The sequence below is a fragment of the Amphiura filiformis genome, chromosome 9 (assembly GCF_039555335.1).
Source record: "Amphiura filiformis chromosome 9, Afil_fr2py, whole genome shotgun sequence".
In the NCBI taxonomy this organism is placed as follows: Eukaryota; Metazoa; Echinodermata; class Ophiuroidea; order Amphilepidida; family Amphiuridae; genus Amphiura; species Amphiura filiformis.
Genome location: NC_092636.1, coordinates 10,105,568 through 10,122,310, shown reverse-complemented (window position 1 = coordinate 10,122,310; position 16,743 = coordinate 10,105,568). Strand labels below are relative to the sequence as shown.

General features: G+C 37.4%; 1 protein-coding gene across 1 annotated transcript; it reads right to left on the bottom strand.

Moving 5' to 3' along the window:
- Positions 1-254: 254 nt before the first annotated feature.
- LOC140160274 (uncharacterized) lies at positions 255-12,359 on the bottom strand. Its single transcript, XM_072183545.1, has 4 exons — positions 12,119-12,359; positions 7,454-7,535; positions 4,020-4,087; positions 255-510 (listed from the first exon to the last, which is right to left on the bottom strand). Exons 1-4 carry the CDS (start codon positions 12,189-12,191, stop codon positions 371-373), a joined length of 363 nt encoding a protein of 120 aa, XP_072039646.1. The 5' UTR covers positions 12,192-12,359; the 3' UTR covers positions 255-370.
- Between the last annotated feature and the right edge of the window lie 4,384 nt (positions 12,360-16,743).

The window sequence follows — 16,743 nt, the reverse complement described above, 5'->3', positions numbered from 1 at the left end:
GGCGCATGGCGTACATCACGCATTGTACGCAAAAAATCGTCACGCTATGTCAGGCTGTGTTCATTTAATTGGAATTTCCACTGTAGTTTATAGTGGCAACATTTCGGGGCGTCCGTCGGACGGGCTGGCTAAGAAAATAACACATCCGAAAACAAAGTAGCCCGTCTCGGACGTGCGAACGGGCTATATTTACACCCTGGTCCTTGACAACAGCTGACAAAGTAGGCTAAAAAAAGAAATTTTGACACATTTTTTCTAGATTTTTTTAATTCCACATGATTAATATAAGTTTATTTAAAGTATTATTATAGGCACGTTTTCTTTTACGTGTAACTGTAAAGCAACAAGATATTTTTGAGAGATAAAGCCATCACAAATAGCATAATTCTGAACTTTCTTCCATGGTGCAAGAATCAACACAACATTCTTGGTTAATATATTCTTTCACTTCACTGTTGAACGAGGTTCCGCGCTTTACCTCATCTGTCCGTTTCAGGAACATCTTAGCATCTAAAATGAATAAGGAATAGAAAATTAAGAATAAGTTTGTGAAATAACATATCAGTTATTGATATTTCTGTCAGGCTTCAATAAACAAATATCGGACTTGCCTATGGCCCGAAAATAGCTCGCGAGCATACGTGCATATATCCTACTCGTGAAATAGCCCAATTTTGTCTCACTCTAGCCAACATTTTCAAAATTTACTTAAAATTTGGGGGAAAACTGTAAAAAGAAATTCCAAATTTGAGGAGCTCCATCAGGCTACCGGCTCACACATTTTAAATGAAAACAAAAATTGCACAGGGTTACCGTGAACAACCAAGGCCAGAAAGTCGAAAGGTTCGGCAGAAGAGTAATGCAATAATGGGCGCTTCCAGTTGAAATCCATACATCCCTTATGGAAGACATGGTATTAATAGAGAGATTGCGAAATTTACGTGAAACGTGATACGGGAACGCCAACGGCAAGCTACATTAGTCGAAAATCAGTTAGTATGCCCTCTAGAGGGTGAAATCTATTGTGAATTGGTCAATCGTGGAATTACCGTAAGGCGATTACGTTGCGGTTGGTAGCAAAAAATGACGTTCCAAAATGACAAAAAAACACATTATAAAATGCAGAAAATTGTTATGTTTGTCGTGTTATGAAGCAAATCAAAGTAGGCTATCCAAATAGAACAAGTAGAGTCCGATATGTAATATAATCCATTTTGGGGGTTACAATTTGACCTAGTATAGACAAGAAGAAGTGAATAAATTTAGATTTTTTTTTGGCGCGAATTCGAACGGGAAGATTGCCTATTCATTTGTGTGTGGAAAATGCCGTCCAAAAATCAGCTTGCGAAGAGGCGTTTTAGGCAAGATCGTGACGTCTTACGACATAATGCGGTAGAATTATCTGTTTGGGACGTAGAATTGTCTGTTTGGGACGGGTGACAGCAGTTCGTGCAACGTCATTTTTCGCCATTGCTATTTCGTTGCATTAAACAGCTGTCAAAGTGTTTTGCTTATGGATACTATTCAGCAAACACCAAAATGTTTTTAAAACATGATAATGCATTATGTTTTTGGAACAGTTTGATAACATATCAATATCGGTTTATATAAAAATCATGAAAACTCTTTTTTTAAACGTGTTATACTGAAAAAATAATACAACAAAATTTTAAACCAAAATTCAAAATGTTATAGTAAAATATCGTTCGGCAAACATTTTGTGTACTTAAGTCTATTGTGTTAGAATGGTTTCCAACAAGTTTTGAACAAAATGTTTGTTGAATGTCAAAACCTTTTTATACCCTTGACACCCACATACCCTTTAACCCGACATTTAACGTGTTCTGTAATATATTTGTGTTTGCTGGGTAGTAATCGAACTAGGCACATTAGATTATCTATTTTCATTTTGCTTTAAAAAGTAAACAGGGTACTATTTATATGATAATGGAGTTTGTTTCTTTTTTATTCGAATATATACACCATAACGACTTCTTAGGCATCCAACATCAAACTCTGTTTAGGTTATTTAGACAAATATCATACACGTGTGAATATAGGCCTATATACTTATTTTCCAATAGCTCTCAAAACTCAAATATCGCTAATCTGGACTGAATGCTCAGAGCAATTATAGATACAGCCAGTCGTATTTGCATATCAATAGGGCCTGCCGAGGAAAGTGGGTTTGATGAAAGAAGATACTCTTCTCAGGTTCGATGCACCCAAGGTGAATCAATGTGTGCTCCCTATATCTTTAGATATATTTGTCTCAGCATAACGCCACCATGAGCTTTTACATGTAGTCTTGGTTCAGACTCTATGCGGCTATCACAAACATACTAGGAACGACGAGCGTTAGGACCGACACAAACTGGCTGTGTAGGAGGCTAGTTTGGATGTGAACGGCATTATCACGTTCTACCGCATAATGCCGTAATCCGTATCCCGTATGACGTTTGCAGTGAACGCCTCTTCGCAATCTCTCTATTCTCCCACTGTCTCCCACCCATAACAGGGTCAGCTGCTCCAAAATGGGTAAGGACCGCTGTGTATACTAGACTCAATATTTAAGAGAAAATCACTGTTGGTGTTGGTATGTTATATAAATTGTTCCAACGAATTAAACAATTCATTAAAATTTCTTAGGTCAATTGGTTATTAAGTTAGGGATGAAATCAAAACTCGACAGGCGGTTGACCGCCAGTTCTGTCCGGTTTCTATTGTTCTATTTTTCACTTTTATGTTTTGTTTTTTTAACCCGGAATTATTACCCACTTCCCCCTCTCAGTCTCTTACACTCCAGGTACACTGCTGCCCAGCTACTTTGTAGCTACTCTAGAGTACACACAGAGTACCAGAGTACGGCAGCAATAGGATTCTGGTGGTGTACGTACGCTTTGTGCGTAACTTAAAATGGCAAACATTATGGAAGTTATTGTTCTATGGCCCGGCTCTATGGGTGGTGTAAAATGAGATTATGTGGGGGTAAAATTATTACCCCTTGGTAATTCTACATTTCCAAAGTTAAAGATTATACAGGGTTCAATTTCAAAACCGCTAAAATTTCAAATGGGGTTACCTGAATGGGTGACTCCATTTCGAAATCTACATCTTCATTTTGGACAAAATTAAGTCTACTTTTTTAATCAAAAAAACTCTAATAAATATTTCACTTGAATTTACTCTTTGCTTTTGCCAAAATGATCATCCTCGATATAATGAAATCTTCGAGAAATTAGGGGAGTGCAGCTTAACCGTGGGAACACAAATTGCAAATTTGCCCGCGCTTCGCGCGCATTTGTCCCTTCACTTTATTATTTGATTACCTTAAAATTGGCAATTTTTCCGCGCTTCGCACGGAGTTTGTTTCAATAACTCCAATTTGGGAGCAAAAGTCACTAATTCGAATTACAAATTTTCTCGCGCTTCGCGCGCATTTGTCCAGTTCACCGATTCTTACTTGGACCATTTTAGCTTCAAATTGGCTTTAATTCGCGTGGAAGTTGTTAAGAGAAACTTAATCTGGGAGCAAAATGCCGTTCAAATTGCGCATTTGTCTCCTTCAATGTTCATATTTGATTATTGGCAGCTAAACTGCTACTTTCGCTCCGCTGCAACATATGTTCAAGGATTTTACACCAACCTCCCTACCTCAGGTTACAAAGAAATTTATGCCACTGTTGCCCCCCCCCCCCCACACACACACACACTTATGAAGTCCTGCACCGTCATCACTGATCAAAGGGGCCCGTGCGTTCACATTGCCCCCGGGCCCGTAATGGCTCTCGTTCATTTAATACAACGGGGATGTCCTCACAAAAGTAACTTAATTTTTTTCTGAAAAAAGGCAGTTTTTCTCGCAAAAATTACACTAATACTGAATAAGAATGAGAATAAAAGATAGCGCCGGTATCCACTACGATAAAAATATTGGCCAGCCCATCCATTATGACACGATATTGGATAGGCAAAAGACAAAATCCTATCTTTTATTCTCTAAATGATGCATATTTTACCTCTATAGGAAATATTCCAAAAATTGTCTTCTTGCTCCCGGGTGTCGCATTCCCTCTTTCTACCAGACCTATAGTAAGATAGAAATAAAGAGGAAATTGTGTAGAAATTAATGAAAAACCTATTGTTAGGCTAAACAAAAAACAAGTTTGTTTCCCGTAGACCAAGCACATTTGTTGTAATGGTCAAGCTGAAACTGCATTTATATTTTTTCTCCCGTATATTTGGAGTCACGCGGTAGCTGTGACCAGCAAGTTTTGAAAAATAAACAACAGATAAAGGAGACTGTAATTTAAACATATGTTACATCGCCGCTGGATTAGAGTCACTTGCTGTTTTCTTTACGTTGTCAACGTTTTATGGTAGATTATATTTACACGCAACTTTAAGAGGTTTCAAGAGGGCGATCCGTGGTTTGGATTCCAGAAGGAGTGTGTCTGTATGAGTGGTAAGAGACACAGCCATCAGAAATGGTCTAACTCTTAATCATGGTCCTTGAGCGTAAAATAAATTCGTAGTTCAGAAAGTGTAGTATTTTTCCCTCTTGAACAAAAATTGGCAGAGCTGGGAATCGCACCCAGGATCTCCACGGTGTGAAATCCGTTTGAAACCAAAGCCATCAAGCTGACAGTTGTGCGAAGTGCGATATCAATCCTTGTCGTTTCCTTGGTATTGCTTGATGTAATTAGCTGTCGCGAAGTGAATACGTCATATCTTAGTCACTGGTTCTCTTTGTAAACATTTGGTGTGTTTACTTTCTAAATAATTTTGAAAGTAAACATGTTGAATGTTTAGAATCTAAATACTCTCATATGTTTACTATTTGTGTTTATGTGTGTACGTTGTGTTTACTTTGGTGTTTAGGTGTTAAGGTCCTATACCTTTACTGTGTTAACGAAAAATAAAACACCTTGCCGTGTTTAAAAAGTGTTAAAGAAACCCTAAACACTTGGATTTACAGTGTACATAAAATGGTCCTTCAATCTTTACTAAATCTGTTATATGTAAGGCCAAATAAAAAAATAAACATGTTTCACGTCCCCTCCCGCTTCCTTTTTTGAGGTTTCTTCAATTTATTTTTTATTTTTTGATATTCCGTTACTGGGGGGTATATAACTTTTCAAAAATATGTCTAGGAAGTAGAGATGCTTTCTATAGCCTTTCTAATATACAAGGAACACATTTATAAGGTTTTGTGATAGTTAGAGGGGGCCTATCTCTCAGAACAACAAATAAAAAGAGGCCTCCTCCTTTTTCCAGGCATTATTGTATACGCTAAAACAGCTCTAATTATGGGTATTTACACAGACTTTGCGATAAAAATTAAAAAGGCCCCTCTTCCTCCCTTTTTTCAAAAACCCGGACGTGAAACATGTTTTTTATTTTACTTGGCCTAAACAAAGGAATAAACACAAGGCAAATAGAGCTGAGATGCAAAAGGGCTTACGTCCACCCCTGGCCGAAATTGAGTTATTGGAATAACGTTATAGTGTGGGTAAAAATACACATTTTGGTGCTTGTTTGACCTTCGTACCACCTTCCCTTCCGGAGATATGGTATATTCCCCCTTCGGGAAATTTTCGGGAATTTCTGGAAATCTGAACTTAAAATGAATATAACATTTTTTGATGTTATATAGTAGCCTTGACTGTTCTTTAACTTTTAAAACCAAAAGGAACTGTTTTTGGGTCACTATGTTTGAAAAAATTAATTTTAATTAACAAAAGGTGTATCTTCAGAAATACTCCAAAAATGGCCGAAAATGGCATTTTGCCGAATTTAATTAAAAATTCATAATTCAAAAAGTAAATGAGATATTTCAATTTTTCTTTTTGATTTTGAAAGTCAAGTTGCATAACATATTGCAACAAAATGGGCTCAAATTTGATTGCAAAGGTGGTTTCTAGAAAACAGCTAAATTAACTGAGCTGCAAAAAGGCTTACATCTACAAAAGGCGCGATATAATAGAAATAATAAAATAAATAGAAGGCTTGGAAATTGTACCGAAACTATTCCTTTAGTTTCTATCCATCAACACTTTATCCAAAACCAAAATGAATCAAATCGAAGAGGTAATAATTGCACAATTAAAAAAGTTGTTTATCTCAAAAGTCAAACAGTTTTTGGACAAAATAGGCAGCCATGGTAGACCGTACCGTGATATCATGGTGGGCGTGTTAACCATTAGCTCCATCACACTATATCATCCTATCACACGAGACCGGGCCACAGTGTCATCGCCCCGATATCTTCATGGCAGAAAATGCCATGGTAGGTTGAATCCACAGCCACGCATGGCCATTGTGTTCCCACCTGTTTAATAGTTTTTAAATGCATAGTGGGCTGAAGGACATCCGACTAAGGTTAATGACATTAGCCTGTGACTGACCTCTGTACGGTCAGCGAGCATACATTCGCCATTGTCATCTGCTTATAGATTGCCTCTACGATAGTCTCCTACACAGCCAGTTTGTGTCAGTAGGTTTGACACTCGTCGATCCTGTATGTTCGTGATAGCCACATACCGTCTGGCCCGAGACTACCTCCACGAGGGTCTACGCTGCGCTATTTAAAATCTTGAATTTTGGTCACTTTTTCAGCTCAAGACGCAAGCTACTCTCTCAAAGCGCAAACTAACGACTATCATATATGTTCAAAATATATATATTCAAGTGCAAGGAACCACATCTGGTTTCTTTATACGAAATCATTTACGGGAGATATTCATCATTTTCCACCCCGGTATCCAAAGATTTATCGTCTGAATATAAATCGTGCATAGCACATTTACGTGTATCGATCCCGTGTATTCATTTCAGTGTCTCTGGTTGTATAATGTAATTATTAACCGGGCGATGTCGGTGTGCGGGCACTGCATGTATAAAGCTACCTACCTACTAATAGTACTATATAGACGAATCCAAATACACGCATCCCTACACCTGACTAGCAGCCTTTAGTTGGGTCCCCGCCGGCTACAATGCATCCAAAATGTGAAATAATTCGGCCTTGGTGGAAATTTTAAACTGCATTCCATCACCCGTTTTACACCTTCCGCGAAAACACAGGTAGACAAAAGATTGATTTAAGTTTACAACACAATACAGTTCCAACAGTTGTGTAATAAAAGCCGAGGAGGGTTAATAGAATAATACAATAGAGATAATTCCGCAGGTAATCCCGTCGCATGTATTCATAGATGTACAAATGGATGAACAAAAGGGCTATGTATGAATAGGTGCGACAGGATTACCTCTATTGTATATATTATTATATTAACCCTCCTCGTCTTTGCATCTTCTCCAGGTGTTAGGCGGCTTTTATTTGCACAATCGGGCGCTCAATACCCCAGGTTGGTGCTAGCGGGAAACCAAAGATGGCCGACCAAATCCTGACCATGACTTGGCTCGTTGGATTCGTCTATAGGATACTTACCATTCCGACCAGTATTTTCCTTCAGTAGCCATTGTAATGAACCAATCCATCGCCTCCTTCATTGTTCTTTTGGATGTTGCATCTAAGTTTAAGGAGAAATAAAAGGATAGTACGACATTGACATCATCACATCTGTTATCTTACGTGCCAGGATATTGAAATTATTCATGACTATACTCTTACATCTAAGCTACAAAATAAAAGTTATTTGATGAAATTAAGATTTAATTTAAATCTGGTCAACCAGACATTAGACTGGCCCCCAGTCTCGGTTCGGTTCCATCTCTGGATAATGTAACAATAAATAATTACATAATGCCCTATGAAAAAAAATGCCAAAGTCCTGTAACCCCCCCATTATTTTCTTCAATGCCAAAAACCCATTCCTCTTCATCCACAAATCGACGCCACTAATTACACCCACCACAGTCAACCATGCAGCAATATAGAAATACTCGCATACTGCAGTTACTGTCCGTTTTCCTATACACAATACACAGTGCTCTCACCATTGACGCGTGACCTCTACAAACAGTGTATGTTATATAGGTATATGGGCATTGCCTAGTTAACATCACTGTGTGAAAAATAACCGGCCAATATTTTAACTATTCTCCAAACTTCTAGCAAATATATTTCTCTAACATGACCTAAAATTACAGCTAGGTTAGATGTTCAGAAGGGGTCGCACTTTCGTAGAATATGAGTGAGGGCAAAGCATAGCTAGCTCATAGCTAGCCAACTCCCCGTGTTAATTGAATGGAGATTTGACCGAAAATATTGAGCTATATTGGTAACGGACCGCTCCGTTCTGAAGGATGCCACAAAAAAACGGTACAAGCTACATTTAAACTATTCTAAATAGGTTCTAGAAAATATAGTTTTGTAACATGTCCTAAATTTTTAGCTAATTAGATGTTTGGAGAGGGTCGCACTTTTGTGTTTTAGGAAGGATATGTAAACGACAGATAACACCAAAAATATGAAGAAATTATTTCCAAACCGTGTTAAGTCAACAATCATTATGTTGCTCATTTTGAAGAATGCTGGTTAACAAAAAGCAGGCCATTGTCTCATTTCGTGAACAAAGGTACACATACCATTGTTTCCTTTTGTTTTGTTTGGTTTTTTCTTTGTAGATACGTCGTTTCCTCCGAGCACCGTCCCCTGTCTTGTATTTTGGTTATTTGTCGTGTAAATTATTTTGGTTGAGACATACTTATTACTTTTTTCGGTAATATATTTCATATGATATTTAGGAAAAGGCCAACTTTCTGACATCTTTGGCCTTCCAACCTGTTCTTGTTTTCAGTATTATGATGACCGTTGCTGTTCTTTGTATAAATGACTTCCGTGGAAATAAAATATGAATATGTAAATTTGAATATACGGCGGATCCTGGACCACGTGGCAAGGGCTATTTTAACGTGCCTCCTGGCACGTTCGTGCAGTGAGAATAGAAATCCGTGCAGTGAGAATAAAAAATCCGTGCTTAAAATAGTTCTATACTAGTTTCAGCCCGAAAAATTACTAAGAAATTAAAGAAGTTCCTCCACAAAGTAAGTCTGATCTAGTCGGGAAATCCTATATTGTATAGTTTGTGGCGATCAGTCAAACATTCAATTGGCAGGGGAAATCAAGAACAACGCCTCTGGTAACGCCCTCTCCTCCCAATTTTTTGGTCACCGTGGTGCAAAGCTCCATATACCGGACAGAAATTGTCCAGAATTGCCCTGTGCATCTTCTTTTTTTAGACCGGTAAACACCTTAATTTGGGGCAAACTAGTGTAATGTTGCAAATTACCACAACATATCACCTTTGTTTGTTCTAAAATAGTGTAAAATGGAAAGGTTTTGCGCGCTTCGTGCGCAATTGTCCCAATAAAACAGACCAAAAATTATGACCATCAGGAACATTTTCATCGCGCAGTGCGCAGCCTATACGGCAAGCAGACCTCGTATCGGGGGCAGCTTGATAATCCCTCTAACTCAATATCGGGAGTTTTTCCTAATCAAAATTTACAATACTTATGGCCAAGGAAACCTTTAAAGACCATATAATTTATTTATTTGCAATCAGGCCCGTAACGCAGGGGGTGGGGCGGCGTCCCCATCCCAAAACTTCAAAAAAATCCCCGTTTTTAACCCAAAAATTCCCGTTTGCGAGCGTAGCGAGCGAAAATCTTTTAAGCCTTCTTGGTCAAAAAAGGTGAAAATTTTGGGAAAAAGTCCACTAAGTTCAAAATCCGTCCTAGTCCAAAAAGGTGCAAATTTTGAAAAAGGTCCACTTTTTCAAAATCAGTCCAGCCCCCCCCCCCCCCCCCAAATAAATCCTGGTTATGGGCCTGTTTGCGATATATTAGTAGAGAGGAGTCCAGATCAGTGAAAAAAGCATTGCTTAACCATATGATAATTATTTAAAAAATTGATTGTTTTTCAAATGCATGTGATATCAGCCGGTTTAAACTCTTCTATGTGCTTACAAGGTAAACGTATAGATGTAAATACTAAATTGAACACTTTCAACGCTAAACTAGACACTTAATGATGAACACATCAAATCATTTTGGTATTAAACGTATATACAGGGTGAGTAAAAGGGTCAACGAATCAATATTCCATTCATGTTGAACTTTCCCATTATTGAAAATGCCACACTCAGTATACACCACTTGTAAAAAAAAGCAAGAGAACCCTTAAACTTTTATGAGTCATTTTACGGCGATACCCATTTTAGCTCTTTGTCCACGAGGCACCATAATTTGAATGAGAGCACACATTGCGAAATAAGGACACCAGATCTTAAACTGGCTTAACGTAAAACAAGGTTGTTTTTTGTGTTCTTTCAATTCCCTTTTCCGGTTCAAACTAACTTTTTAATATTACTTAAGTCCTTCATACCTCACCTAACTCCAATTTTACACACCACTTCAATTTGCACACATTCCTTTCGACATTTGAAAAACCCACCCATATATTTTTATGTTTCTTTTATAGAGAATGAACATTTTTAATGTAAGGGTAAATAGGAAAATAACAACAAATAAAAGCAAGCTCCATTTTACTTCAGTGCCCAATGAAAATGGCAGTTGTTCCTAATAGTATAATAGTATAGTGCGCTGACATTCAAAGTTTAGATATCTCGTGGACAAGCATTAAAATTGGGTATCGCTGTAAAATGTGTCATAAAAACAGAACGGCAAGTGCTAATTACTTCGTTTTTTCACACAAGGCCACTAATGAATATATATATCATGTGTTTTAAATCCTAAAAGTTCAATGTGGTTATAAAATAAAGATGGATTCTTTGCACTATTGCACTTTTTGGACTCACCCTGTATATTGCTTTTTGAAAATAAACACCCTGTTTATGGACTGAGCATCTAGTGTTTTAAGTTGAGCACTATAGACATTTAGTTCATGAAGAGTGTGTTTAATCTTTTGTAATGAATTTGTATGCAACTTTTTTATGCAATTTGCCGACAACTTATGCATCTTTGCATCACTTTAAGTTGCAGAAATCTTACCACATTCACATTTTGAGAACTTTACGCTACTGTGCGACAGGTTAAAAGATGGTAGGGACACGTGTGCATTTCATTTAACATTTAATAAAGAGGTTCTGTGTACTTTTATGGAGTTTTCAATAATGACAATTCAATTAAATGGAATGACATTTTAAATGAAACCTATTACCTTTCTAAGTAAATCAAAAGGATTTTTATATTATTATTATATTTTACAGATATTAATTTGTGCAATTGTAGGCACCTGTGCGCATTTTATTCATTTTTGCAGAGATTGTATTCGTTTTTGCATATCAATACCATCAATACCATAAACTTAATAACATTTATGATCCTAGTGCGTACTTTCTTGGAGCTGTAGGTAATTAAAAATGAAATGAATTAGTGAAATACATTAGTGAACCAGACATGTATTAATTTTCAACTTTAACTAAGTGCATATCATTAGATTGATAAACTTTACTTCGGGGATTGTTAATGTCAAAAATGTCCTTTTTTAATATAATTTGTCATAAAATTTGTATTATATCGCAAATTTCAAAAAAAAATTCAAAATTATTTGATATCAGTTAAGGCTATTCCTCGTATTCAGAATGCAATTTGGTATGTCTGAGTGATGTGCTCTCGATCAGCTCTCAGCCCTTAACGTCAAAAATGAGTCAGTAAAATGCGTGATTGTAACGCGTGATTTGTAAAGTTTACACTACTCGAGGGGAGACAACCCTCTGCCAGCAACCCCTTCCCTAAAGCTTGTCTCCGCTAGCTGATCTTTTAGATTTTACGTTTACTAACGTGCAGTGACTTTTTTCTTCTAAAATAGCCCCTGCCACGTGGACAGAACCTGCATCCAGTTAAAAGCTACCTCATTTAAGCGATGAAAGTAATATATTCAAAAAAGACTTATTCAAATACCAAAAACTATGGAAAAATTTAGAGAGATTTAGGCACGGAATTTCTATCTGGATATCCCTCGGGTAGTTCTTGCGAGAAATACCTGCAAAATCGAATAAGGAATGTTGAGAACTTTCCTGATCGAATCATGCTGTATACATCTAGACATGTTTAAAAACACCCTCTGCTCTCTTTACAATGACAAACTTGATTAATACATAAGTCAATATAAAATACTAATACTTACCCTCCTGTTGCGCGTAGACGCCATGTGTCACAAACGCAACTGTGATCGCGTAAACTATTAACACGCGGTCCATATCTAAAGCGAATATAAATTTCTTGCACAGACACGGAGCGTGAATATTGTTGTGATTTAAATAAATCCAATTCGCATTTATAGCTGACACGTACCAACTTACATAAGTTTATATACCAGGATAATTATAGAACTCAATAAACAACAAAAACAGCCGGGAAAAACATAATAGTTCAATACCACATGCCACTAATTCTCTATAGCACAGTTTTCAATGGAACAAGTGGTCCATGAACAAGATGTCCAAGGACAATTTTTACATAACTGTACCATGAACTCTCACAGTGAAAATACATTATTATCAATTAGGGTAGAAGGTTAAATCCTCAAATGACCAATATTACAACATTATGATGACCTGAGACTTTTTTTTGTTTCAAACCACTGAAGTGTAAAGACCCCGGGGACACTATAGTGGCAAGGGAGGGTATCAGACGCGTCCATGGACTCACAAAAAGCACCCTAAAGAAATATTTCTGAGACTGAAATTTGCACCCCTAAACAAGTAGTTGTTTTTCCCCAACCCTGCAATGATGCAATTATTACCTCTAAACAAGTACAACCGGGGTGTAAAAACAACATAAACCAGCCCAAAGAAACCAGCTGTGCAAATATATCGTACACAAGATGAAAACACAGAATGAAAATATAGGGGGAGGACTTATTTCAGGAGATTTATTTAAAGGTGAACCTCATTGAAAATAAAGTTATATATCAATGGAAAGCTTATGATGTCAGGAAGCAGAAAAGAATATTTTTTATTTGCATAGCGTTACAGGCTAGACATAATCTCCATGCAAAGATTGGATATTGGCACCCCCTAAATTACAAAACGAAATCGTTCAAATTGGGCGCTTTCGTTGATGACGTCAGCCCAGGGACACACAGTTACTTCCGGGTTTGATTGTAAACACAATGTCCGTGTATTACTGTGGCATGCATCGGGCCAATTCAGTCATTGTCAACTTTACATGAAAAATATCTTCAATAAAATAAGAATTACATGAAGGAAATATCATGATCAAATCAAGAATGAAGTTCCTGAATAAAGTGTGAGGATTTAAAAATGGGAAAAGTGCTGGCCGGGGTGATTTGGGATAGGCCAAGCCATCCACGATATGCATAGGGAATATTACAGTAAAGCACGAAGAGCGAAGATTCGCCGAATGAAAACAGATTGCAAAAAATAACTGCTAGTGCTACCAGTTCAGATCGTCACACCAAGTTGAGATGAACTTATCACAATGAGAAAATGAAGGAATAGAATAAGGTACATGTAGGCCTACAGGATGTTTTAATTATTTCTTAGCTTTACAACCGGTCATGGCCGGTCATGTATGATAGGCGAACTTGTATATAGATACATACGGGATGAGCTTAGTGACTGACTGAGTCTCACTACGCCGAGTGTTCAGTATGTGCGACTGTACTGTACTTGCAGACAGAATGACCGATTTGATATTCACATTCTGATATTTCCAACTTATTGCTACTTCATCAGCAAAATTTATTCCTGTAAATGTTCCAAATATAAGGGAACGATTGATCAAATCTGCTGAAACACCCCATGAAACCACAGATATATGGAACACACAACGCAAGTGCTGCCGGCGGACGAAGCCCCGAAGCGAGTCGCTGTGTTTGTGCATATCCGTCCCTGCAATTTCTTCAGCAATTTACGCATCGTGTTCGGTAATCCATAAAACATGAATGTTTCACTTTTTCAGTACCGTACACTGATTGTACTATCATTAAAGAATCATGACACAAGTGACAATGTTTTAATTTTATTCAGATTTCCATTTAATAACGGTCTACTAAGCCTAAATTGTATTTATTTTATCATAAAGTATCTGCCTGAGTATCTGTTTCTTTCAATCGTGATTGTGTGGAAAGAATGTATTACCATGATTACCGCAATGCGCTAAATATGAAAACCTTTATATGGGCTGGATTTGACGAAATCGGCGGTTCTTTATTAATTTTTTGATTACTGCAAGACGATATTTTTTTAATCAGATATTTTAAAATGAATCAAGAATAGGGAATGTCACAAACAAGTATTTCATTTGTTATTCGATCATGTTTATTCAGTCCATGACATGAACGGTACTCGGTAGCAGCAAGCATTTGCGCATGGGATTGATCCCAGCGCGAAATTCAAACTCAATTACCCAGTTATACCCAGCCAGTTATGACTGATTTTGTCAAAAATTTACGGAAAATTTATGTGTTGACAATAATTCTATTATTTCTAATATATATAGAAGGAACCAGCAACTTGAAGATTCCTCTAATTTCAAGCTTTATCATGTTTATTGTGAAAATCAGACTTGCCGGGCAGCTTGCAAAGTACAGGAAGCAAGTCTTGTTTACGTGTTTCCGAGTAGGATCACGTGACTGCGAACCCTGAGCTTACGTCACGAGCATTCCCAAGGTCATAGACGATTGATTTGGGTGCTTTTTGGGCGCCTTAAAAAGACCAAAAATTCATTCATTTTTTAATTTTTCAGCTTTATTGGCCATCAAAAAAATCGGAAAAAATAATTTCTAGTATCCTGACATCATAAGCTTTTCATTGATATATAATTTTATTTTCAATGAGGTTCACCTTTAACATTTTTCAAGAATGAAGAAGAAAGCACAAAATCCCAAACTTTGCAACACTACCCGAAGAGTACGTAGGAGCTCCAACAACATACCCTTTTACACCAATTTTACATGAATTTAATACCCTATTCACGTTACACACGTTCGGCAAAGGTGGGGCTCGAACTCACGCCGTGCCGCTATCATGTATAATGTATGAGCCTAGCGCCTTAGACCGCTCGGCTACCTGGGTTGTTAGTATCCATTTTGAAAGTTATTTGAACATATAATCGCAACTTCAACATAGGCATACCACGTGACAAGCAAAGGCAGAAAACGTACCATATTTTGGAATTTGATTTGCTTAAAACATCAATGTGTGTATTTTAATGCAATTGAGCGCTATTAAAATAGCGCTCAATTGTTGATAACTGCGTGTTCTACATACTAGTCCAGGACATGTCCTATAGACCGTATAAAATTTTTCAAGAGGAACGCTTGAATGTTGATTCGAGTAAGGTATCCATAGGTCTTCCAAATTCTACTAGGTGGAAAATTTCAAACCCGGGCAAACTCTGTATATGGCCGTTTATCAAAATGGCTGCCAAAATGTACTTGACAATAAAATGACAATAACTCTGAAACTATTTGACCTAGAGGGGTGATTGAGGTGTCTATCCCCACAAATCAAGGCTGTCTGATTGAATGAAGGGGGTTTCATGTTTGTCTAGGTCTAGGACACTTGAAATCCAAGATGGCTGCCTGTAGCAATCATAATCATCATATCGTCGGCCGTATCACATGTACTGACGTATTCGACATTTTTAACATTTTTGAGAAAATTGGTATATTAGTCTGTTATGTTCTGCTCTATATATTCACCAAAACCATTCCTCAAAGTGGCTTAATTAGTAAGATTTTAATTAATTTAATTATGTCGTATTTACACAACTTTGAAATGTCTGCATCACATAACGACGTATTTGCCGATCATCTATACTGCGCAAGCCCAGTATATCGTATCTGCAATTTGAAGATTTTGCCGTTTCACATACTGACGTATTTGCGCTACGTATTTGCGCGACTCTGTCATTGCACGGCAAAATTGCTGTTTTGTCCTTTTCACATACTGACGTATTTGCGCAACTGTTTCACATACTGACGTATTTGCGCGACGTATTTGTCATATTTGTTATGAAGGGCACACAGATACACGAAACGTCACCATACCACCGTCGTTCTCCGTCCAGAGCTTAGCACCCAAACCTAACCTATTTACATTAACTGTGCGATATGTTGCTCTGATAAGGAGATTAAGTGGGCAACATTTCATGTACCCTCCATTTAAATCATTTGCCAGATTTATAACTGTGAATGTGGTTGCTATAGGTAGCCATCTTGTATTTTGGATGTCCAAGACCTCAGATAACCATACTCATCAACTAGCCTTGAATTTCCGAGGGTAAGCACATTAATCCAGCCTCTAGGTCACATAAGTTCTAATCGATGACATTTCACTTGGTTAATAGTGGTTGCTATGGCTGCCATCTGGATTTGGTGTGACTTCGACTTCAGACAACCATGATATCACATTCATTTAATCATACAGCCTTGATGTAGCGAAGTTACACACCTTAATTGTTCCTATGGATCAAATAGTTATATTGTGATTTCACCTGATTAATGTGAATCAATTAGACAGTCTTGATTTAGTAGGGATAGAGACCTCGATGACCCTTGTAGGTCAAGCAGACTCCGAATTATTGTCATTTCATCTGGCTAATATGATGATTATGGTTGCTACGGGCAGTCATCTTGGATTTCAGGTGTCCTAGACCTCAGACATCCATGAACCCTCCTTCATTCAATCAGACAGCCTTGATTTAGTGGGATAGACACCTCAATCACCCCTCTAGGTCAAATAGTTTCAGAGTTATTGTCATTTTACCTGATTCAAAAGTACA

Coding starts and splice junctions, on each gene's coding strand:
- LOC140160274 (XM_072183545.1), bottom strand. CDS start 12,191: ATGGACCGCGTGTTAATAGTTTACGCGATCACAGTTGCGTTTGTGACA. Junction 7,536..12,118: donor CGTCTACGCGCAACAGGAGG/GTAAGTATTAGT, acceptor CCTTAAACTTAG/ATGCAACATCCAAAAGAACA. Junction 511..4,019: donor TTGGAATATTTCCTATAGAG/GTAAAATATGCA, acceptor TATTCATTTTAG/ATGCTAAGATGTTCCTGAAA.